We start from the raw sequence: 26,441 nt of genomic DNA, 5'->3' as shown, positions 1-26,441 counted from the left end.
CCCAAAAGTCAGTGAACCATGTCCAAATGGCATAAGAGATGTCCAAATGGCATTTATACTGACCAAATGATATATATCACTATGTTAAGCCCTGAATCAACCTATAAGGTCTATTTGTCATGTTTGATCATAGGAAGTCATAGGAAGTAAGAATTTCTCGTTGATGTAGGTTTCAGTCTGTCCATTTGGTGATGGAAAATCCCCCATTAAATACATTGGAAATGGACAAATGTAAACTATCCATTTGCAATGTCTTATAATGGGCATTTACCATCACAAATTGGACATGGTCTAATATACTGCAGAAATGCCCAATTTAATGGCTCGTTGAACTCGGGATAGACGAGCAGTGATAATGGTTCCTCTCCATTGTTCATTGGTGCAGTGAGAGAGAAGTGGGACTCTCGTTTTTTTTAAAGATTTTTGGAAAACGTCCAAAATGACCTCTATTGGATGGGCCCGGGTGCGGGGTGCTCCCTACCCGGCATGGACCCCTTGCACCCCCCTAAAGGCATTAAAAACCTTCTTTTTTAAAATTGCAACCCGTTCAGATTACCAGGTGCACGGCTGTCCATTTGCAATGTCTTACAATGGGCATTCGGAGCCCGAGCAGCATCCTTAGTGCTGAAAATGTACTTTTTCCAAACATTGCTACGGGGTCCCTGAAAGAGCTATCGGACAGAAGCTTTTGGGTCTGTCTCTATGGGCTGAGGCGGTTTCAATGCACATAGTCTTGTGATTCTGGGACTTTTCTAAATGTCATCATTTTCACAATGTTCAAAATGAATGGAAGTCATTGCAAATGGACGAGGCTGTTCCTCGGCCTGAGAATCTTCTAGAGCCACCTAACTCACAGTGCACTATCGACTTAAGCTCTAGAACATATAATGTTTCAGAGCTCTAGGTTTGATAGTTCCAATGCAGGTAACTATTGCAGGCTCTGTGTGTCTGTAAGCCTCACACTGTGTCACTCCCCATTGACTGTGTGTGAGTTCCCGAAAATCACAGAAATCACATAGAGCTCCGAAACCTGCCTTAACGGATTCGTCTGAACACGCCGCAACTGGATCTATAACGTTTTTGAAATTTCTTTAACCATCACCAAACGGACATTGAACGATTTCTCGTAAATTACGATTTATAATGGCTGGTTCTTTTTTTCCTTACACCGCAGGTTTGTGTACTTTGACGTGAAGCGGACAAATTTGCGGTGTATTACCGTTTTTGACCTTTAATCCCAGAAAATGGGCCTTAACTCAAAAAGCGCTGAGGCCTCGAAGGCCATCTTGTTTCTGGGCTAAAAGTCTATTTGGCCAAACCTGTGCTCACTGAGTTTCGTCCTCTAAGTATTTTCCGTTTAGGAGAAACGGCCATGTCCGTTTTGGTGATGTTTTGTCCATTTGCAATAAGCAGCCAGTCACCATCTGGTGGAATTTTCCGGTACAGCGGAAAAATGTCCAAAATGTTTACATTTTATAAAACGGAAACCGAATGTCCGAGAGACTTTATTTGATGACTTCCCGGAAGACCAGGCCCTGGGGCTCGACCTGAGGCCGTAGGCCTATTTTATTAAACCCCACGGACGTCTAGTAAGGGACCGTACATTTGCAATATGGAAATCCTCATATGGGAAATGCCACTCGCATCCCTTATGTAGGCTATAAACAAGTAGGAAACCATGCACTAAGACACGTGATGTCCAACTTCTATCAACACGTCTTCTTCGCCACTAGGGGCGATAAAGTCCTAGACCACTGTTACTCAATCCACAAGCATGCATACAAGGTCCTCCCTCGTCCCCCCTTCAGCAAATCAGATCATGACTCTATATTTCTGCTTCCCCACAGGCCCCAGAGGACTAGATGATCTTGCTCTCTGACGTGAGTAAGGCTTTTAATCTGGTCAACGCTCGCAGGCCTCAGGCCGGACGGTATTCAAGCTTGGCACAATGGGATTGAACATCTCCTTCTGCAACTGGATCCTGACGGGCCGACCCAAGGTGGTGAGAGTAGGCAACAACACGTCCGCCACACTGACCCTCAACACGGGGAGCCCCCCAGTGGTGTGTGCTTTGCTCCGTCCTGTACTCCTTGTTTACCCACAACTGTATGGCCACGCACGACTCAAACTCCATCATCAAGTTTGCTGACAACACGACGGTGGTAGGCTTGATCACCAACGGCGATGAAACAGCCTACAGGGGGAAGGTCACAGACCTGGCAGTGTGGTGCCAGGACAACAACCTCTTCCTCAACGTCAGCAAGACCAAGGATCTGACCGTGGACCACAGGAAACAGGGGGGTGCACACTCTCATCCACATCAATGGGGCCGCAGTGGAGAGGGTCAAGTTCCTCTGTGTCCACATCACTGCTGACTTGATTGATTTTATTTGCCAGCTAAAAAAACATACTCACAGTACATACTTTTTAAAAACAACACATGGATATCACAAAAAAGTCAGACTTATTTCCATTTTGGTCCCTACTTAACATGGTACTCTCACAGCAGCACAATCATGAAGGATGCTGAAACGATTTGGCATGGCCCCTCAGATCCTCAGGAACTTTTACAGCTGTACCATCGAGAGCAGATTTCTTCAACCTTTATCATACTTCTTGTGTGTTATTTCATTATATTTTCTATTATTATCTATATTATTACCATCACTGCATTGTTGGGAAAGAGCTCTCAAGGTAAAAATGTCACTGTACTGTTTTACACCTGTTGCATCCTGTGCACGTGGCGAATAAACTTGAAACTTGGAATTCCTATACTGCACATGTCCTAACTCACCGTGGTCCATAGGTGTGATGTAGACAGGATGTGACCTCGTGCCATTGTCTGTCTTGGCCTCCATCCATAGCTTGTAGCATGAAGTCACTCTGATTGGCTGCAGAGTGCAGCTCTTCACTTCTCTAGATCTGCTGGATACACACACCGCCTGCCTGACCACACCCACTGCCCCGCCCACCTCCTCCTCCGCCTCCTCCATGACGTCGCAGGATAGGTCGGCCACCCTGGAGAATATAAACACACACACACACACGTTCATTTTACAATCCTTTTGGGGACCAAACAATTGATTCCCATTCAAAATCCTATTTTCCTAACCCCTAACCATAACCCTTACCTAACCTTAAGCTAACCTTAACCCCAAACAGAGGATTTGAGCAGAGTAGAGCGAGGACCGGATAACATTTTTTTGGGGGAGTGTCGGCCTTCTCTCCCCCTCCAATTTCGCTCTGGTACCACTCAGCTCTGGCCTGCATTTTTCATTCCTTTCATCATTGTTCTTTTAATTAGGCTGTTTTATTTAGTTAGCCTACCCCACCACTAATGTGCAGAGATGTTGATATGAGTCGATCAAGAAATAGGTCACACAGCCTGTGTAATTGATGGCACCAATTAGCCCATGCAGCAGCACCGGAGACGTGTTGATTCTATATAGGCTATCGTAAAAAAAAAAAGGAGTCTAAGTTTGTAACAGTGCTTAAGTTGACTATCAACTGTGAGCGCAACAGAGCCACTTACAACTGAAGTATCTGATCATCAATAGATTAGAGAAAAAGCCATTTGTTTTGTAACACAGCGGCCGCATATCATCGTGTAGGTCTTTGTTAAATAGCCTACTTCAAAATCAAATGGTACATAGTCACAATAAAAGACGGGGTGTTGGTTAAATTATCTTTTGAAAAAGGAAAAAAAAAAATGGAGCTATTTTTGGAGTGGCATTTTTTTCCTGTGAGCGTTTTCCTTTTTCCTGTGAGTGATTCTTAGCAGAGTGGGGGAAAGGATGTTGAGCGCTGGCGCTGTAACCCTAACTCCCTAATCCTAAACCTAATTCTAACTCTAATTCTAAAATAGCCTTTTTCCTTGTGGGGACCAGCAAAATGTCCCCAACACTCCGAATGTTCATTGTTTTACTATCCTTGTGAGGACTTCTGGTCCCCACGAGGATAGTAACACACACACACACACACACAAAGAATTTCAGGGTGAAAACGCCGTATCTCCTTATGGGTATGTTTGCCTTATGATGCCATAGCTCTCTGTTATGCAACAAGTCTAAACTTCCGTTCACTGCCTTAGTTTTGAAATCGTGGCAATTTACTAATAATTACACACAGTCATTTGAGTTTTGCTTGAGGAGTCTAAATCCATTCTGTATTGTTCTACGATCTTGAACCAGTTCCGTCCCGTATTTCTTAGGAATACAACACAGAGACACCAAGCAGAGACACTGAAAAGGTGTCAATATTGCACAGCAGTCAAAAGTAATGTCCTGCTGTATTCCATGCTGGGCTTGTATTTCAAAGACTCTGATTGATTGGACTCATAAGATAACCAATGGTCACTATAACTATACAGTACAAGTGTATGTGTAGGTTTTACTAGTGTATGTACAAGTATACGTGTAGGTTTAACTGGTGTATGTACAAGTATACGTGTAGGTTTTACTAGTGTATGTACAAGTATATGTGTAGGTTTTACTGGTGTATGCACAAGTATACAAGAGTATGTACAAGTATACAAGTGTATGTGTAGGTTTTACTGGTGTATGTACATGTATACAAGTGTATGTGTAGGTTTTTCTGGTGTATATACACGTATACAGGTGTTTGTGTAGGTTTTACTGGTGTATGTACAAGTATACAAGTGTATGTGTAGGTTTTACTAGTGTATGTACAAGTATACACATGTATGTGTAGGTTTTACTGGTGTATGTACAATTATACAGCTATATTTGTAGGTTTTACTGGTGTATGTACACGTATACAGGTGTTTGTGTAGGTGGTCTAATGCTGTAAGTAAAAGTAGTATTGACCTGGACAGGAAGTTGATTTTAGTTTGGATGTTGTTCCACCTACAGGTCATGCTGTCCAGATCCCCATTGGTTACACAGCTGATATCTATGACCGGATCTGAAACACAGACACAAATAGAAGAGTGAAAACCTTACCCTGACATTAATATGAACCTTGAGCTTGAAACCTGACCACAGCCCATTGACAGACAGAAAGGGGTCATAACAAACACATGAATATGGACTGGGTCTTTTACCAAATAGGGCTATCTTCTGTATACCACCCCTACCTTGTCACAACACAACTGATTGGCTCAAATGCATTAAGAAGGAAAGACAATCCACAAATTAACTTTAACAAGGAACACCTGCATTCCAGGTGTCTACCTCATGAAGCTGGTTGAGAGAATGCCAAGAGTGTATAAAGCTGTCATCACGGCAAAGGGTGGCAGGAAGTATATCTATATATATATATACTGTATATTACTGTTGATCCCTTAATCCCATGACCCATCCTTTTCCTGAAGTCTAAGCCTAACCATTCTCCAATCCAAACCCTACAGGACTTAATCTACCCATCCATCCATCCATCCATCCATCCATCCATCCATCCATACCAGCTCACCTTTAATGTATATCGTTGCATAGCGGTAGTTACAGCTATACTTCTCCCCTGAAGGCTGGCAGCAACGCAGGATGTCGTACAGTCTCTGCTCAGACGGTTGAACCGTTATCTTACTGACACGGTCGTTGACAGCAGTGTACTGGCTCTGTGGAAGGCGGTCAAGGTTCAGAAACCAGACTGCCGTGCTGGCGTTCACCCTGCGGTCGTTGAACACGCAGTACACATTCACACTGTCTCCAAGGCTGGCCACCACTCTCTCAGGGAGATATGTCACATCTGAAGCCAAGCAAAGGGAATTCAGTCAGAGACGCAAGATCACCTGACTGACAGTTGAAGTATTTTTCTGCGAGAGCATCGTGATTGATTTGATACCCTGACTGAGTTGTCTAAATTTGGAGTTGTTACACCCCCCCACCCACCCACCCACCCCCCTCTCTCTCTCTCTCTTGGTATGAGGGCCCGACGTCCACAGGTGGGGGTTGTGCTTACAGCCCAACACCGTGCAGGACATTTGGCATTTGCCAGAGAACACCAAGTTTGGCAAATTCGCCACTGGCGCCCTGTGCCAGTGTATATATATATATATATATATATATATATACACACACACCTTCTTTACATAAGTATTCAGACTCTTTGCTATGAGACTCGAAATTACGCTCAGGTGCATCCTGTTTCCATTGATCATCCTTGAGATGTTTATGCAACTTGATTGGAGTCCACCTGTGGTAAATTCAATTGATTGGACATGATTTGGAAAGGCACACACCTGTCTATATAAGGTCACACAGTTGACAGTGCATGTCAGAGCAAAAACTAAGCCATGACGTAAAAGGAGTTGTCCGTAGAGCTCCGAGACAGGATTGTGTCGAGCACAGATCTGGGGAAGGGTACCAAAACATTTCTGCAGCATTGAAGGTCCCCAAGAACGTAGTGGCCTCCATCATTCTTAAATGGAAGAAGTTTGGAACCACCAAGACTCTTCCTAGAGCTGGCTGCCTGGCCAAACTGAGAAATCAGGGGAGAAGGGCCTCGGTCAGGGAGGTGACCAAGAACCCGATGGTCACCCTGACAGAGCTCCAGAGTTCCTCTGTGGAGATGGGAGAACCTTCCAGAAGGACAACCATCTCTGCAGCACTCCACCAATCAGGCCCTTATGGTAGAGTGGCCAGATGGAAGCAACTCCTCATTAAAAGCACATGACAGCCCACTTGGAGTTTGCCAAAAGGCACCTAAAGGACTCTGACCATGGGAAACAAGTTTATCTGGTCTGATGAAACCAAGATTGAACTCTTTGGCCTGAATGCCAAGCATCACGTCTGGAGGAAACCTGGCACCAAACCTGCTGTGGGGATGTTTTTCAGAGGCATGAACTAGTCAGGATCGAGGGAAAGATGAACAGAGCAAAGTACAGAGAGATCCTTGATGAAAACCTGCTCCAGAGTGTTCAGGACCTCAGACTGGGGCGAAGGTTCACTTTCCAACAGGACAAAAACCCTAAGCACACAGCCAAGACGACGTAGGAATGGCTTCGGGACAAGTCTCTGAATGTCCTTGAGTAGCCCAGCCAGAGCCCAGACTTGAACCCAAACAAACATCTCTAGAAAGACCTGAAAATACCTGTTCAGCGATGCTCCCCATCCAACCTGACAGAGCTTGAGAGGATCTGCAGAGAAGAATGGGAGAAACTCCCCAAATAGAGGTGTGCCAAGCTTGTAACATCATATCCAAGAAGACTCGAGGCTGTAATTGCTGCCAAAGGTGCTTAAACAAAGTACTGAGTAAAGAGTACATATGTAAATGTGATATTTGTTGTTTATTATTTTTAAATTTGCATAAATGTCTAAAAACCTGTTTTTTGCTTTGTCATTATGGGGTATTGTGTGGAAATTGATGAGGGGAAAAAACAATTTTATACATTTTAGATTAAGGCTGTAACGTACAAAATGTGGAAAAAGTCAAGGGGTCTGAATACTTTCCGAATGCACTGTACATGTCTCAATTGTCTCAAGGCTTAAAAATCCTTCTTTAACCTGTCTACCCCACCTTCATCTACACTGATTGAAGTGGATTTAAGAAGTGAAATCAATGGGATCATAGCTTTCACCTGGATTCACCTGGTCAGTCTATGTCATGGAAAGAGCTCTTAATGTTTTGTAAACTCAGTGTACAGGGAGCACCATTACCACGTTGATGTGCAGGGGTACAAGGTAATTGAGGTAGCTATGTACATATACGTAGGTAGGGCTAAAGTGACTAAGCAACAGGATAGGTAATAGACAGTAGCAGCAGCGGGTAGCCATTTGATAGCTATTTAGTCTTGTTTAGCAGTCTTCTGGCTTGGGGGTAGAGCGAGAGAGACAGAGAGAGAGAGAGGAGAGAGAGAGGAGAGAAAGAGAGATTAACTACACTAAAATGCAAATCAGCCCTTTGACGAATAACTAAATAATGTCCCCTTCATATTCATTAACTAATATTATCTTAATATAATCCATCTGGCTCCCTCATCTCCACCCTGCTCTATTCTGATCCTGTCCTCATATTTGACATTGCATGTGGTAACATCACAGTTCAAACATCCAGCGTGTCCAAACCAAATCTGTTTGCTTAGTAACCCAGTGTATATTTAAATATAACCTTTATTTAACTAGGCAAGTCATTTAAGAACAAATTCTTATTTACAATGACGGCCTACCCCGGCCAAACCCTCCCCTAACCCGGATGACGCTGGGCCAATTGTGCACCGCCCTATGGGACTCCCGATCACGGCCGGGATCGAAACCAGGTCTGTAGTGAAGCCTCTAGCACTGCGATACAGTGCCTTAGACAGCTGCGCCTTAGACCAGTCCCCCTATATTGAGTACATGGAAATGCAATGCATATCTATGAATCATCCATCGTCACTAACAGTACAGTACGCAGCAGGTACAGACCTATCCCAGTCTCAATACTATAATAGCTAGGTGTGTTTGTGCCCACACAATCTGTCAACCACAGATGATTTATTACCTCATTAAAAGTCTCCTCTTAAAGTGTGCTAGGGAAAAAGCGTATTATTTTGTTTCAATCATGGGTGAACAGCCACTGACCCTTGAGATAACCTCTGACCTCTAACCTTTCAACTCTGCTTCCTACATAACATAAGCAGACGAGCAAGTTTAATTGGTTTGTTTTGGTGTTCAGGTTTTTGCACCCTATCTCCCCTTAGAGATAATAGAGGTCAGTAGTTGAATCACACACACCGCACTACACCACACCACACACACACAGGACAATTGATGAGACATTTGTCCTCCACGACTCTCTCTAAAACAAATGCCACTGTATCACTAGAATAACAAAACTTTGACGGACAAAGAAGCTAATTCTGTTGTTTTAGTTCCCACAGGACATCAATTGAACGTCTATTCCACATCGGTTCAACGTAATTTTATTGACATGGCGTGGAAACAACGTTGATTCAATCGGTGTGTGCCCAGTGGGTTTACTGGAACAAATAGCACCCTATTCCATATAAAGTGCATTACTTTTGATCAAAAGTAATGCACTATGTACGGAATAGGTCCCCTTTTGAGAAGCACATTGTTAGTTTACTGGAATAACTAGCAACTAGCTACCATCTAGAGCTGTGACACAAGTGCTGATGCCTTTGTGCCAGAGTAACTCGCCTGCAGACTCTCCCACTCCTACTGCGTCAATTTCAGAAACATTCAATCAGGCTTCTATAGGTGAACGGGAGCAATAGAGGGAGGAAAATAGACTTGAGTGCAGGTAGTAGCTGTCCATTGAAAACAACCTCTTTCATACGCCTACATGTCATGCTCAATACTAAACCCGTGACGAAAGACAGTGGGAAAGCCAACCCTAGATGTACACCGCCTACAGCCCAGTTAGATGATCTGGAACTTAGAAAAACTTGTTTCTGCTTGCTATTAACCCCTTTCTAAGTTACTGTAGATGTTTTGTTAACCTTTTCACATGTGAGTTCCAAATATCTCTAACGGTCACCCCCAGCGTGAGTTGTTTTATGCACGTGATGTCAGAATGCACTCACTGTTCCAAAATGTGATTGTTTACGCAACAGGACAGTTAACACGCTCTGATTGATAATTATCTAGAAGCTATGTTCCAACTCGTCAATTTAAAATATTTTTTTACATGTTTTATTTTCTAACAGTGTGAATTGAGGTGTATTCCACCTCCTCATTAATTCACATAGAAGTCGCCCATTTCAGTGTTGCGCACAATTTATGTTTGAGGCTTTACTGAACCGGACAAACTCTCTTCAAGTAGAGCCCACTGCACTTCACCAATGTTTCCGCAGATCAAGTATGCAGACTTTTGCGCAGGCTTGCACGAATTGGAACATTCTCTGTCTGGCGCTCGCATTGCTTTCCTTCTTGTTTTCCTTACAAATAATAAACTTTGGACATGTGTGCGTTCCTATCAAAGTAAGTGCCTTATTTTCTGTATTGTGTTGTCGTTTCTACTGTACCATACTGTGTGTATGTATATTTTGTATGTGTTGAGCATAATGTATTTACAGTTCTATTCACATGTTTTCAAGTACTGGTGACAAGTAATGCATTCCAATTATTGCATAGATTGTAATGGACACCTATGACATGTGTAAAATATTTTTTGGAAGATTTTACTGATTACAATGAGCTAATGCTAAGCTATTTGCCAGCTACGTGTGGCGCCATGTTTGTTGATATTATACAATGCATTCTGGATGTCACGTAAACATCTGTCAGACCAAAGATGTTATAATGAGGTGAAAGGGAAACTTCCGGAGGTGAATGAAGGGAAGTGAATGATCGTAGACGACACACCCCCTTCAACATGCATACTGCAAACAGACCAAACTCATCTTGTCTCCTCTTATTATCTTTGGGTGACGCAAAAAAACAAACATGGCGGCACGCACAAACTACCCATTGTCGGATAACTTTCGATTTCAAGAAAGTGTTTTACTCAATTATTTCGATCAATGGTGAGCTCACCTGTGATGTGATGAATTGTAAATAGTAATTGCGATTAGCTTATTCATATTGTGGTTTCTGACAGCTGAGAGTTATCTAAATATGACAGCTTGTGTTATGTCAATCTTTCCTCAGTTAGCACTAGGACTAATTTAGCATACATTTTCCGGTTTGGATGATTGTGAATGCTGTCGCTACTTCTGTGAATGTCTGAACATTGCATCCCCAAAATAAACTGGTCACATTCAGGACATAACTTTGTAAGGACTGTGTTTGTGCAAAACGTTTCTGTGAAAAAACAGAGTGGCCAGCCTAAAAGCTGACTGTTGCGTCAATCGAAACTGCACGTTCTAAATAACCTTTCTAATCACACCGGTTTGAGCGTATGCTGCAAGGACCACTGTAGAATAATCACCCCCTTTGTTGATACATGTGAAAAGGTTAAGGCAAACAGTAAAGCTAAGCATATGTGTACATTGCTGTACAGCCAGATGTCTTACTGTGTAGTATACTGTATGTGAAGGGAATATATCTGAATATCTGTATGTTTATTGTATGTAAGTAGAGCATGTCAGAGGTGTTACTCTGCAGGTAGATGTGAGTGGAGTATGAGTGGAGTATGGCAGCAGGTAGCCTAGCGGTTAAGAGCGTTAGGCCAATAACTGAAAGGTTGCTGGTTTGATTCCCGGGCCGACTAAGTGAAACATCTGTCGATGTGCCCTTGAACTAGGCACTTAACCCTAATTTCTCCTGTAAGTAGCTATGGATAAGAGCGTCTGATAAATGACTCAAATGTACAATTATAAGTTAACTCTATGTTTAGGGTGTTTCTGTGCAGGCAGAGGTCTCACCTTCCAGGTAGATGTGGTGTGGCTGGCTCCAGTCACTCCACAGGTGGGGCAGAGCAGGGTGGTGAGAGTGGATCTGTACAATGTAGGTCAGACCTGCCCTCAATCCAGTCAGAGACACCCACTGGTCTCCAGTCACCTCCACATGCTGAGCAAGAGGAACAGTGGAGAGAAACAAGATGTTACTCTACCTGCAAATGCAAAATTTGACACAAATACACAATGCCATTGTGATGACTAAGAATATGACTAATAAAATATGAGTGGTCTTAAGACTCTCACTTAACGTGTTTGCTCTTGTTCTCTAATAAATGATGTTTGTCTGCATTTGTTCTAAGACCTGTACTTAAATATTGTGTTTGCTCTGAGGCCAGTGTGTTCTTACCTTCCAGTTGGGGTTAGAGGTGTTGTGGGAGGTAATGTATCGGACCTCATAGCTCAGTGGGACAGGGCTGGCATGGGGCTGTGGGTTGCTCCAGCTCAGAACCAACTCTCCCTCTGCGGTCTGGGTGTGTGCTAGGTTCACTGGCGGGCTTGGTTTATCTGTATAACACACACACCACAAGCAATACAAACTAGATAAATAATCATTTGTGATTGTTAGCCAGAGCATCATCACCATCCTCCAAACTATGTAACATCATCATCATATATGCCATCCAATATGCCTACACAATGTTCTCTCTAACTGTTTTCATCACTGAGCAAATTTCTGGTCTGCTGAGCGCAAACTTGAACATTGTGAAAAGTCTGTGCAACTTCCGGTGCGTGTTTACTGTGAATACTGTACCAGCTTTTAGTTAGTCTGTACCAGCTTTTAGTTAGTTTTAACAGTGGTCAGGTAGTGCTACCCTCTGCCTATTGGCTACTTAGCTTGTTCAAGCCTCTCTCAAAATACAACACTGCCCCTTTAAGACAAAAAAAATCTCTTTACCTTACTCAGCACTCAGCTTTTCAAAGATGTCTAGAAAGGCACACGTTTTGTGCTTTTGTAGGAAGCAATCACTCCCCCATTGCAGACTACAAATGATCTATAACTGGGCTAATAACCAACTAACTAGAAAAGGACATGAACAAATGTACAAATGTGCACACGTTGCTACATGTAGCTTTCATTTTGATCTCAAAACAAGCGCTACTACTCACGACCGCTGATAATGTAAACATAGTCCAGTTCAAAGTGAATGGCACAGATCCATATATGCCAATGGTCTATTTGCATATAGGCCTACTGTAGTTCTTATTGGTTATGGCGCATAGGTCTGTGTAGAGTCCTGCATGTCAATGCAATAGAATCCTACTCCGATGCATTCTGCCAGCAACAAAATCTCTTGTATAGTTAGTTTTGCATAATAAGTCTTGCATAGTTAATTTTTTTTCTCAGTATGTTGTGTTGGAAGTGGCTAATATTGCATTGATTCGATCACAATTCCCACAGCAAAGGGAAATGTTGATAGTGTTAACAAATGGGGAAAACTCCAGAAAGTTTAGTGAAGTTCAATCTCGTGCCTCTGAGCACTCTGATATTTCTTCTGCGTGGCAATCCCAGGGAGCTGCACGCCCGCACACACGTGCAGCTAAGAGGGAACATTGCTCCTACAATGATCAAATATCTCTATAATGCAGAGTCAACAATGGCCTCAGGCACATACAGTAATGTAACAGCCATTGGAGACAAATTGATTGTCCCTGATAACTGTACTGGTTATAGACTCACAGAGGCTTCATACTGGGCAGCCAGATAACAAAATCAGCAGAAACATACAGTGCCAGTATTCAGACCCCTTGACTTTTTCCACATTTTGTTACATTACAGCCTTATTCTAAAATGGATGAAAAAAAAATCTACACACAATACCCTATAATGATGAAGTGAAAATACATAAGCATTCAGACCCTTTGCTATGAGACTCGAAATGGAGCTCAGGTGCATCCTGTTTCTATTGATCATCCTTGAGATGTTTCTACAACTTGATTGGAGTCCACCTGTGGTAAATTCAATTGATTGGACATGATTTAAATAAAGGTTAAATAATTTTTTTTTTAAATAAAGTCATGAGGTTGAAGGAATTGTCCGTAGAGCTCCGATACAGGATTGTGTCGAGGCACAGATCTGGGGAAGGGTAACCAAAAAAATCTGCAGCATTGAAGGCCAGAGGAAGCCAAAACGCACAAGACAGCCAAGCGTCACGTCTAGAGGAAACCAGCCCTACGGTGAAGCATGGTGGTGGCAGCCTCATGGTGGGGGATGTTTTTCAGTGGCAGGGACTGGGAGGCTAATCACGATTGAGGCAAAGATGAACAGAGTAAAGTACAGATATATCCTTGATGAAAACCTGCTCCAGAGGGCTCAGGACCTCAGACTGGGGCGAAGGTTCACCTTCCAACAGGACAACAACCCTAAGCACACAGCAAAGTGCGTAAAAATCGTCTGTTCTCGGTTGCAACACTCACTAACAAATTCAAAATTGCCTCTGGGAGCGACGTCAGCACAAGAACTGGTTGTCGGGAGCTTCATGAAATGGGTTTTCATGGCCAAGCAGCCGCACATGAGCCTAATATAACCATGCGCAATGCCAAGAGTTGGCTGGAGTGGTGTAAAGCTTGACGCCATTAGACACTGGAGCAGTGGAAAGGCATTCTCTGGAGTGAACAATCACGCTTCACCATCTGGCAGTCCAATGGACGAATCTGGGTTTGGCAGATGCCAGGAGAACGCTACCTGCCCGAATGCGTAGTGCCAACTGTAATGTTTGGTGGAGGAGGAATAATGGTCTGGGGCTGTTTTTCATGGTTCGGGCTAGCCCCTTTGTTCCAGTGAAGGGAAATCTTAACGTTACACTATACAATGACATTCTAGATGATTCTGTGCTTCAAACTTTGTGACAACAGTTTGGGGAAGGCCCTTTCCTGTTTCAGCATGACAATGCCCCTGTGCATAAAGCGAGGTCCATACAAAAATGGTTTGTCCTGCACAGAGCCCTGACCTCAACACCATCAAACACCTTTGGGATGAATTGGAATGCCGACTACGACTGTGAGCCAGGACTAATCGCCCAACATCAGTGCCCAACCTAACTAATGGCTGAATGGAAGCAAGTCCCCGCAGCAATGTTCCAACATCTAGTGGAAAGTCTTCCCAGAAGAGTGGAGGCGTTATAGCAGCAAAGGGGGGACCAACTCCATATTAATGCACATGATTTTGGAATGAGATGTTCGACGAGCAGGTGTCCACATACTTTTGGTCATATAGAATAAGTTATTTTGAAAGACATGGCTAATAACAGGATGCGAGCTGCAATAAAAAGCACAGTTCCACTCACCAGATGATGATTATTTGAAACTTGCTGAAAAGGGAGACGCTAACAAATCAGCAACAACATCCTCTTCGATAACACCTGATGCACCCACTGCAAACTGGCCTAAAACAAAATCTAGCTAGCTAGACCGTGGGAAAACTACTGCTCGCTATTGCACAGTGACCTGTCAGCCTTCGAGAAGGCAGAAGTTTCCATACGTTTTTGTAAAAACGGTCCCACCCATTACAAGCCAATGTGATTGGTTGATTCCACTGTTACTCCAAAATGTTGCACTAATACAGTTGAATGACACATGCCTTCTATCAAGCTTCTGAAGGCCTAGCCAATGGCTGACTTAGCTAGCTAGATTTATCTCCCCAGAGAAGACCAAAGAAAATATCCTAATTGGATTAAATCAGATTAAATCAAAACATAATTGAAGATAAAAATAAAATGATTATTATTATTTGTATTATTTTATAAATCCTTAGCCTTTCTCTGAAAGCGTAGAAGGCCCTCACTGTTCCCCACTGTGTTTGGCTTAGTAAACATTTGTAGAGTGACTATTTGCCCTCAGAAAGCATTTTTCCCCCCATTTTGAATGCCTAAAGAATCCATACGTTCTTCTGAAATATGAACACAGAAATACTGGACATTTTGAACTCTTATTATGGTGACAATTTGACAAAATTACAGTAACTGTTTTGAATTGGATTCGGTCTTGACTCAGTCTCGTACCTCTCGTCCTCCTCCCGGTCTCAGTCTTGACTCAGTCTCACCCACCCTCCGGTCTTGGTCTTGACTCGGACCTGATTCGTTCCGGTCTTGGTCTTGAATCAGTCTCGCTTTAGGTGGTCTCTAACACAACACTGTCTTCCTGGTATTTAAACAGCATTTAAATTGACAATTAAACATATTTCTCTGCCTGGTATTTAAACGGCTTTGTTAATTTGAGTTGCTTGTGTTTACTCCCAGTGTTTGACTTGACACAGGCGTTGTTTGTAGCCCATCGAACGAAATGGAAATGAGACATGTCATCGTTGTGAGACGCGTTGATAATGATTGGCAGGGGGGATAATTGAGTAATATAATGACAATGTCACCGCCTAGCCGACAGAAAGAGAGAATGGTTTAATTAGCATTATCTTTTTCTATTTTCTGTTTTTTTTATGTGTTTCATTTAAAAATAAATTTGCACTCTCAGACATTCATGTCTCAAAAATAGGCTGTGAATGTGAAATAACTTTTTACTGTAGATTACGGAATGAATGTCAATTACCTTCAAGTTGGTTGGACACTAAGGGGACTATTCAGAATTGAGATACAGAGCGTTCGGAAAGTATTCAGACCCCTTGACTTTTTTCTGGTGAAACTGGAGGGCGCGCAATTCAAATAAATAATCATACAAATTATGGCTAGTAAACATTTAGGTACATACAAGTGTCTTATATCGGTTAAAAGCTTAAATTCTTGTTAATCAAACTGCACTGTCCGATTTACAGCCTGCTTTCCATGTGATTATTTGAGGACAGCATCCATGTGATTATTTGAGGACAGCACCCCACATCAAAAAATCATATATTCACAAAAAGCGATTAAATATTCACTTACTTTTTGAAAATCTTCCTTTTATTTGTCATCCAAAGGGTCCCAGCTATAACATGTAGTGTTGTTTTGTTAGATAAAATCCTTCATATCCCACCAGCTGGCTGGTGTGTTTACGGACATATTCAATCAATCCCTATCCCAGTCTGCTGTTCCCACATGCTTCAAAAGGGCCACCATTGTTCCTGTTCCCAAGAAGGTAAGATAACTGAGCTAAACGACTATCGCCCCGTAGCACTCACTTCCATCATCATGAAGTGCTTTGAGAGACTAGGCAAGGATCATATCACCTCCACCCTACCTGACACCCTAGACCCACTCCAATAGGTCCACAGATGACGCAATCGCAACCACACTGCACACTGTCCTAACCCATCTGGACAAGAGGAATACTGATGTAAGAATGCTGTTTATCAATTACAGCTCAGCATTTAACACCATAGTACCCTCCAAACTCGTCATTAAGCTCGAGACCCTGGGTCTCGACCCCGCCCTGTGCAACTGGGTCCTGAACTTTGACGGGCCGCAGCCAGGTGGTGAGGGTGGGAAACAACATCTCCACCCCGCTGATCCTCAACACTGGGGCCCCACAAAGGTGCGTTCTCAGCCCTCTCCTGTACTCCCTGTTCACCCATGACTGCGTGGCCATGCACGCCTCCAACTCAATCATCAAGTTTGCAGACGACACTACAGTGGTAGGCTTGATTACCAACAACAACGAGACGGCCTACAGGGAGGTGGTGAGGGCCCTCGGAGTGTGGTGTCAGGAAAATAACCTCACACTCAACGTCAATAAAACAAAGGAGATGATCGTGGACTTCAGGAAACAGCAGAGGGAGCAGCCCCCTATCCACATCGACGGGACAGTAGAGGAAAAGGTGGAAAGTTAAGTTCCTCGGCGTACACATCACGGACAAACTGAAATGGTCCACCCACACAGACAGCGTGGTGAAGAAGGCGCAACAGCGCCTCTTCAACCTCAGGAGGCTGAAGGAATTTGGCTTGTCACCAAAAACACTCAAAGTTTTACAGATGCACAATTGAGAGCATCCTGTCAGGCTGTATCACCGCCTGGTACGGCAACTGCTCCGCCCACAACTGTAAGGCTCTCCAGAGGGTAGTGAGGTCTGCACAACGCATCACCGGAGGCAAACTACCTGCCCTACAGGACACCTACACCACCCGATGTCACAGGAAGGCCAAAACGATCAAGGACAACAACCACCCGAACCACTGCCTGTTCACCCCACTATCATCCAGAAGGCGAGGTCAGTACAGGTGCATCAAGTCAACAAGTCAAAATACGTTTCTATTTAATCCTCAGATACCCTAAAATGTAAATAAACTATAATATTTCATACAGAAGGAAGTATGTTCAATAGGAAAATGATATTAGCAGGTGCGTTTCCTCTTCATCGCGTGAGCGTACATGGATTTCCAAGTCTGTGTTCCTGTAGTAAAACTCATTATTCTTACTCATTTTGGAAGAAACAAGCCTGAAACCTCGAAGAAAGACAACTGACACCCAGTGGAAGCCATAGGAATTGTATACTGGGAGCTAGATTTAATTATTTCCCTATAAGTTCCATTAGAAGAGCACGGCCTAAAAAAAAAAAATTCTGGTTGTTTTTTCTTTGGATTTTCTCCAACCATATCTACTGTGTTATAGTCTCCTACATTATTTTAACATTTCTACAAACTTCAAAGTGTCTTCTTCCCAATGGTACCTATTATATGCATATCCTGGCCCTAGGGCCTGAGCAACAGGCAGTTTTCTTTTGGGCACGTCAGTCAGGCGGAAATTGAGAAAAAAGGACCCTAGCCCTAACTGCCCTTAACTAACAATTCAGTTTTAAGACAAATACAAAAAAAGGAATAAAAGTAACAAATAATTAAAGAGCAATAATCAAATAACAATCGTGAGGCTAAATACTGGGGGTACTGGTACAGAGTCAATGTACGGGGGCACCGGTTAGTCGAGGTAATATGTAAGGGAGTTGCAGCATTGTAAAAGAGGGGGCGGGGCAATGCAAATAGTCTGGGTAGCCATTTGATTAGATGTTCAGGTGTCTTATGGCTTGGGGTAGAAACTGTTTAAAAGCTTCTTGGACCTGGACTTGGCACTCTGGTTCCGCTTGCCTTGTGGTAGCAGAGAGAACAGTATATGACTAGGGTGGCTGGAGTCTTTGACAATTTTTAGGGCCTTCCTCTGACACCACCTGGTATAGAGGCCCTGGATGGCAGGAAGCTTGGCCCCCAGTGATGTACTGGGCTGTACACACTACCTTCTGTAGTGCCTTGCGGTCGGAGGCCGAGCAGATGCCATACCAGGCGGTGATGCAACCCGTCAGGATGCTCTTGATGGTGCAGCTGTAGAACCTTTAGAGGATCTGAGGACCCATGCCAAATCTTTTCAGTCTCCTGAGGGGGAAATAGGTTTTGTCGTGCCCTCTTCACGACTGTCTTGGTGTGTTTGGACCACATTAGTTTGTTGGTGATGTGGACGCCAAGGAACTTGAAGCTCTCAACATGCTCCACTACAGCCCCGTAGATGAGAATGGGGGCGTGCTCGGTCCTCCTTTTCCTGTAGTTCACAATCATCTCCTTTGTCTTGACCACGTTGAGGGATAAGTTGTTGTCCTTGCACCACACGGTGAGGTCTCTGACCTCCTCCCTATAGGATGTCTCGTCGTTGTTGGTGATCAGGCCTACCACTGTTGTGTCATCGGCAAACTTAATGATGGTGTTGGAGTCGTGCCTGGCCGTGCAGTCATGAGTGAAAAGGGAGTCCAAGAGGGGACTGAGCACATACCCCTGAGGGGCCCCCGTGTTGAGGATCAGTGTGACGGATGTGTTGTTACCTACCCTTACCACCTGGGGGCGGCCCGTCAGGATGTCCAGGATCCAGTTGCAGAGGGAGATGTTTAGTCTCAGGGTCCTAAGCTTAGTGATGAGCTTTGAGGGCACTATGGTGTTGAACTCTGAGCTGTAGTAAATGAAAAACATTCTCACGTAGGTGTTCCTTTTCTCCAGGTGTGAAAGGGCAGTGTGGAGTGCAATAGAGATTGCATCGTCTGTGGATCTGTTGGGGCTGTATGCAAATTGGAGTGGGTCTAGTGTTTCTGGGATGATGGTGTTGATGTGAGCCATGACCAGCCTTTCAAAGCACTTCATGTGCTACGGGTCAGAAGTCATTTAGGCAGGGTACCTTAGTGTTCTTGGGTACAGGGACTATGGTGGTCTGCTTGAAACTAGAGGTTGACCGATTAATCGGCATGGCCGATTAATTAGGGCCGGTTTCAAGTTATCATAACAAACGGTAATCAGTCTTTTTGGATGCCGATTATGGCCGATTACATTGCAATCCATGAGGAAACTGCGTGACAGGCTAACCACCTGTTATGCGAGTGCAGCGTCAAAAGGACCTTGTGGCTTTAATGAGCCAAGGTAAGTTCCTAGCTAACATTAAACTTATCTTATAAAAAAAAAACAATCTTCACATAATCACTAGTTAACTACACATGGTTGATGATATTACTAGGTTAACTAGCTTGTACTGCGTTGCATATAATCAATGCGGTGCCTGTTAATTTATCATCTAATCACAGCCTACTTCAACTTCGCCAAACAGGTGATGATTTAACAGTAGCGCATTTGCAAAAAAAGCACATTCATTGCACAAATGTACCTAACCATAAACATCAATGCCTTTCTTAAAATCAATACACAGAAGTATATTTTTTTAAACCTGCATATTTTGTTAAAATAAATGCATGTTAGCAGGCAATATTAACTAGGGAAATTGTGTCACTTCTCTTGCGTTCAGTGCAAGCAGAGTCAGGGTATATGCAACAGTTTGGGCCGCCTGGCTCGTTGCGAACTGTGTTTCTTCCTAACAAAGACCGTAATTAATTTGAAATAATTTTACATAATTATGACATAACATTGAAGGTTGTGCAATGTAACAGAAATATTTAGACTTAGGGTTGCCACCCGTTCGACAAAATACGGAATGGTTCCGTATTTCACTGAAAGAATAAACGTTTTGTTTTTCGAAATTATAGTTTCCAGATTTAACCATATTAATGACCAAAGGCTAGTATTTCTGTGTGTTTATTATAATTAAGTCTATGATTTGATATTTCATAGAGCAGTCTGACTGTGCGGTGGTAGGCAGCAGCAGCAGGCTCGTAAGCATTCATTCAAACAGCACTTTACTGCATTTGCGAGCAGCTCTTAGCAACGCTTGAAAAACAGCGCTGTTTATGACTTCAAGCCTATCAACTCCCGAGATTAGGCTGGCAATACTAAAATGCCTATGAGAACATCCAATAGTCAAAGGTATATGAAATACAAATGTTAGAGAGAAATAGTCAAAGCGTCATAATTCCAATAATAACTTAAACCTAAAACTTCTTAACTGGGAATACTGGAGAACTGGGAATATTGAACCACCAGCTTTCATATGTTCTCATGTTCTGAGCAAAGAACTTAAACTTCGCTTTTTTACACGGCACATATTCCACTTTTACTTTGTGTTTTTGAATTATTTAAACCAAATTGAACATGTTTCATAATTTATTTTAGACTAAATAGATTTTATTTATGTATTATATTAAGTTAAAATAAAAGGTTTCATTGTTCATTCAGTATTGTTGCAATTGCCATTATTACAAATATATAAAAAGATTGGCCGATTAATCGTATCGGCTTTTTTTGGTCCTCCAATAAATCAGTATCGGTATCGGCGTTGAGAAATCATAATCGGTCGACCTCTACTTGAAACATGTTGGTATTACAGACTCAGACAGGGAGAGGTTGAACATGTCAGTGAAGACACCTGCCAGTTGGTCGGCGCGTGCTCGGAGTACACGTCCTGGTAATCCGTCTGGCCTTGCGGCCTTGTGAATGTTGACCTGTTTAAAGGTCTTACTCACATCGGTTGCGGAAAGCGTGATCACACAGTCGTCCGGAACAGCTGATGCTCTCATGCATGTTTCAGTGTTATTTGCCTTGAAGCAAGCATAAAAGTAATTTAGCTTGCTTGGTAGGCTTGTGTCACTGGGCAGCTCTCGGCTGTGCTTCCCTTTGTAGTCTGTAATAGTTTGCAAGCCCTGCCACATCCGACGAGCGTCGGAACCGGTGTAGTACGATTTGATCTTAGTCTTGTATTGATGCTTTGCCTGTTTGATGGTTAGTCGTAGGGCATAGCGGGATTTCTTTTAAGCTTCCGGGTTAGAGTCCTGCTCCTTGAAAGTGGCAGCTCTACCCTTTAGCTCAGTGCGAATGTTGCCTGTAATCCATGGCTTCTGGTTGAGGTATGTAAGTACAGTCACTGTGGGAACGATGACATCATTGCACTTATTGATGAAGCCAGTGACTGATGTGGTGTACTCCTCAATGCTATCGGAAGAATCCCGAAACATATTCCAGTCTGTGCTAGCAAAACAGTCCTGTAGCTTAGCATCTTCTTCATCTGACCACTTTTTTATTGACCGAGTCACTTGTGCTTCCTACTTTAATTTTTGCAGAAATCAGGATTATGGTCTTTTTTCAGTATGCATGTTGAAGGGGGTGTGTCATCTACCATCATTCACTTCTCTAAATTCACTTCCGGAAGTTTACTCCGAAAGATGAGTGAACCATCCCTCACCTCATTTGTTATAATATCTTTGGTCTGACAGACATTTACGTGACACCCAGAATGCATTGTATAATGTCAACACACACAGCTGGCAAATAGCTTAGCATTAGCTCATCATAATCAGTACAACCTTCAAAAAAGTATTTTACACACATCATACGTGTCCATTACAATAAAAAAATCTGAATAAATGTGAACAAAACAGTAAATACATTATGCTCCATACATACATACAGTATGCTAAAGTAGAAACAACAACACGATATACAGAAAATAAGGAACTTACTTTGATTGGAACGCACACATGTCCTAAGTTATTATTTGTAAACAACAATGAAGGCAATGCGAACGCCAGCCAGAAAATGTGCCAGCGGGAAAAAGTTTGTGCTACACTGCGCAAATGTCTGCATACATGATCTGGGGAAACACTGGGGAGGTTTCTTGGGCCCTCATCGAAGAGAGAAGTTGTCAGTAAAGCCTCAAACATAAATTGTCTGCAACAGTGAAATGGGCTACTTCTATGTGAATTTATGAGAAGGTGGAACACAACTCAATTAAAACTTCTAAGAAAATCATTTCAAATTGACAAGTTGAAATATAGTCTATAGATAATTGGCAGGCAGTGTGTGTCTTAGTTTGAGCGCAGCTCAGGTTAACTGTCCTGTTGAGTAACAATCACATTTTGGAACAGTGAGTGCATTCTGACATCACGTGCCTAAAACAACTCATGCTGGGGGCGACCGTTAGAGATATTTGGAACTCACATGTGAAAAGGTTAACAAAACATCTACAGTAACTTAGAAAGGGGTTAATAGCAAGCAGAAACAAGGTTTTCTAAGTTCCAGATCATCTAACTGGGCTGTAGGCAGTGTGCATCTAGGGTTGGCTTTCCCACTGTCCCACAAAAAAACTCACGCTGGGGCGACCGTTGGAGATATTTGGAACTCATATATGAAAAGGTTAAAGGAATAATCAATTCAAAAACAATCAAAAACTAAAGCAAATTGTCACTTGCCACATCATCATGATGATGCATGACAATTTGCTTTTTGTAAGTTCTATATACTGAAAACTTGATTGCTAACATGCAAAACATTTTGGGGATTGCATCAACAGTGGACTAATGAAAAAAAGTTTAAGTAATATCCATTAGCCTCTGAATTTGAGGTCCAGATAGATAAGCCACCTGGCCATTAAAGCAATTAACATCCTCTATCATCTTCAGACAAGAGGGTGAAGGAGGGATGAGATGTATTTACCACTCCTTACCGAGACGCGGAGGGACAATGAGAATCATCAGGGGACCTGCTGTGGTGTTGGACACGTTGGCTGTTACAACGACGATACTGCTGACCGCGAAGATGACGATAGAACAGGTGATTGAATCCTTTCCCACACAGTCCATGCTGTCAGTCCCATGTGTGGTGTTTACCTCTCTGTCAGACTGTGATCTGAAAAAGACAGGAGATATTTATTTACTTAACCAGATCAGCACATGGTCTGTGTCCAAAATGGCATGGTATTCCCTAAAGTTGAAGTCGGAAGTTTACATACACCTTAGCCAAATGCATTTAAACTCAGTTTTTCACAATTCCTGACATTTAATCCTAGTAAAAATTCCCTGTTTTATGTCAGTTAGGATCACCACTTTATTTTAAGAATGTGAAATGTCAGAATAATAGTAGAGAGAATGATTTATTTCCGCTTTTATTTCTTTCATCACATTCCCAGTGGGTCAGAAGTTTACATACACTCAATTAGTATTTAGTAGCATTGCCTTTAAATTGTTTAACTTGGGTCAAACGTTTCAGGTAGCCTTCCACAAGCTTCCCACAATAAGTTGGGTGAATTTTTGCCGATTCCTCCTGACAGAGCTGGTGTAACCGAGTCAGGTTTATAGGCCTCCTTGCTCGCACACACTTTTTCAGTTCTGCCCACAAATTTTCTATAGGATTGAGGTCAGGGCTTTGTGATGGCCACACCAATACCTTGACTTTGTTGTCCTTAAGCCATTTTGCCACAACTTTGGAAGTATGCTTGGGGTCATTGTCCATTTGGAAGACCCATTTGCGACCAAGCGTTCCTGACTGATGTCTGAGATGTTGCTTCAATATATCCAAATAATTTTCCATCCTCATCATGCCATCTATTTTGTGAAGTGCCCCAGTCCCTCCTGCAGCAAAGCACCCCCACAACATGATGCTACCACCCCCATGCTTCATGGTTGGGATGGTGTTCTTTGGCTTGTAAGCCTCCCCCTTTTTCCTCCAAACATAACGATGGTCGTTATGGCCAAACAGTTCTATTTTTGTTTCATCAGACCAGAGGACATTTCTCCAAAAAGTACGATCTTTGTCCCCATGTGCAGTTGCAAACCGTAGTCTGGCTTTTTATGGCGGATTTGGAGCAGTGGCTTCTTCCTTGCTGAGCGGCCTATCCGGTTATGTCGATATAGGACTCGTTTTACTGTGGATATAGATACTTTTGTACCTGTTTCCTCCAGCATCTTCACAAGGTCCTTGCTGTCGTTCTGGGATTGATTTGCACTTTTCGCATCAAAGTACGTTCATCTCTAGGAGACAGAATGCGTCTCCTTCCTGAGCGGTAAGACAGCTGCGTGGTCCCATGGTGTTTATACTTGCGTACCATTGTTTGTACAGATGAACGTGGTACCTTCAGGCATTTGGAAATTGCTCCCAAGGATGAACCAGACTTGTGGAGGTCCACAATTTTTTTTCTGAGGTCTTGGCTGATTTCTTTTGATTTTCCCATGATGTCAAGCAAAGAGGCACTGAGTTTGAAGGTATACCTTGAAATACATCTACAGGTACACCTCCAATTGACTCAAATTATGTCAATTAGCCTATCAGAAGTTTCTAATATCATGACATCATTTTCTGGAATTTTCCAAGCTGTTTAAAGGCACAGTCAACTTAGTGTATGTAAACTTCTGACCCACTGAAGTTGTGATACAGTGAATTATAACAATTGTTGGAAAAATGACTTGTGTCATGCACAAAGTAGATGTCCTAACCGACTTGCCAAAACGTGTTAACAAGAAATTTGTGGAGTGTTTGAAAAACTAGTTTTAATGACTCCAACCTAAGTGTATGTAAACTTCCGACTGTAGTAGTGCACTACATAGGGAATAGGGAGCCATTTGGGACGTAAACAAATGCCAGCCTAAATAAATATACGCTCATACAGTACAGATAATAGGCTAGTGTAGTGTGGAAATCATAGACAAAGCACAGGTCAGGGTGCAACCTAGCCTGGTCCCAGATCTGTTTGTGCTATCATGTCAAATTCCTTGTCATGCCATGTTTGAAATGATTGCACAAACATCTGGGACCAGGCTAGATGCAATCCACATGAAAGCAATGAGCAAGTAAAAGCACTTTGGCTGCATTTACACAGGCAGCCCGATTCAAATTTTTCCCCCAATTATAAGCAAAAGATTTGATCTGATTAGCCAAAAGACCAATTATTGGCAAAATATTACAATTGGGCTACCTGTGTTAACACAGTCTTTGTGACAACTGCTGATACATTTGATTGATTGACAAGTTGACCTTTAACTGTTCAAACATCAAACACAACTCAGATACTGTCTGAGTATGGAACAAGATGATCCTGTTTGAATGACTGTATCAAAGGCTTATTGAGTGACAACAGTAGTTTGTTCTTGTTGTCTGTTTAGCAGTGCCAGCAATCCCAGTTGTGCTGGTGTGTTATCAACCAGCCAATAATTGATCTGCTACCTGCACAGCAGTAGATTCACCTACAACCACATGCTTAACCCTGCTGTGGGAGATGAATAGGCTCATAGCACACACACACACACACACACACACACACACACACACACACACACACACACACACACACACACACACACACACACAGGTAGGTTTTTGGCCAACACTAGACAGGAATAACAAAAAGTAATGGGAGAGGAGAGAGACTCTAGAGAGTAGCAGCAAGTTAAAGTAGCGGGTCAGTGAAAACAGAATATTAACTTTTAAAAGTGATATTAACTCATACCCAAGCAATATTGTTGACTCATCCTACACTTGTATTTGTGGCCAAAGCATAAATTGCATTAAAAAAAAACACTTTAAAAAACCCACCTCCATCTTGTATCTCAAATGGACCGTTTAAAAAATGCTTGCTCTTTCCTCATAGAGGATGATGTCATCCTATTTCATAATGTAATTAATTATAGGTCCTATTTAATAGAAATCTGATAACACTGGACTGTTACTTTAAATTTAACTTGATACTCACACCAAGCGCTGCAAGCAAATTGTCACCGACCCAGGAGTGGAGTTGTCTGAAGAAGTGGCGCGGTGCTTTAGATCACATATTACATTTTCCCAGGTCTCATCGACACGACACAGGATGTCCCAACAGGTGGCTGGAGAGAGATTCAATTAGCATGTTTGCATCAAGTTTGTCTGTCTGACTGTCTGTCTGGTCGCTGTAAAACCCAATCTACACTCCATGACCAAAAGTATGTGCACACCTGCTCGTCAAACATCTCATTCCAAAATCATGGGCATTAATATGGAGTTGGTCCCCCCTTATCTGCTATAACAACCTACACTATACTGGGAATAGTGCTGCGGTG

General features: G+C 42.7%; 1 protein-coding gene across 4 annotated transcripts in view; it reads right to left on the bottom strand.

The window, feature by feature from the left end:
- lepr2 (leptin receptor 2) overlaps window positions 1–26,441 on the bottom strand; it is a 63,495-nt gene that overhangs the window by 13,242 nt on the left and 23,812 nt on the right. For all 4 annotated transcript variants that reach the window (XM_014168840.2, XM_014168838.2, XM_014168839.2 and 1 more), the window contains 7 exon segments: window positions 26,099–26,228; window positions 23,081–23,262; window positions 11,649–11,806; window positions 11,267–11,411; window positions 5,431–5,706; window positions 4,827–4,923; window positions 2,795–3,018 (listed from right to left, as the gene is read on the bottom strand). In XM_014168840.2, the coding sequence (XP_014024315.2) occupies window positions 2,795–3,018; window positions 4,827–4,923; window positions 5,431–5,706; window positions 11,267–11,411; window positions 11,649–11,806; window positions 23,081–23,262; window positions 26,099–26,228 (1,212 nt within the window).

This window comes from Salmo salar, chromosome ssa23 (assembly GCF_905237065.1).
Source record: "Salmo salar chromosome ssa23, Ssal_v3.1, whole genome shotgun sequence".
NCBI lineage: Eukaryota > Metazoa > Chordata > Actinopteri > Salmoniformes > Salmonidae > Salmo > Salmo salar.
This window is presented reverse-complemented; position numbering and strand designations above follow the sequence as displayed.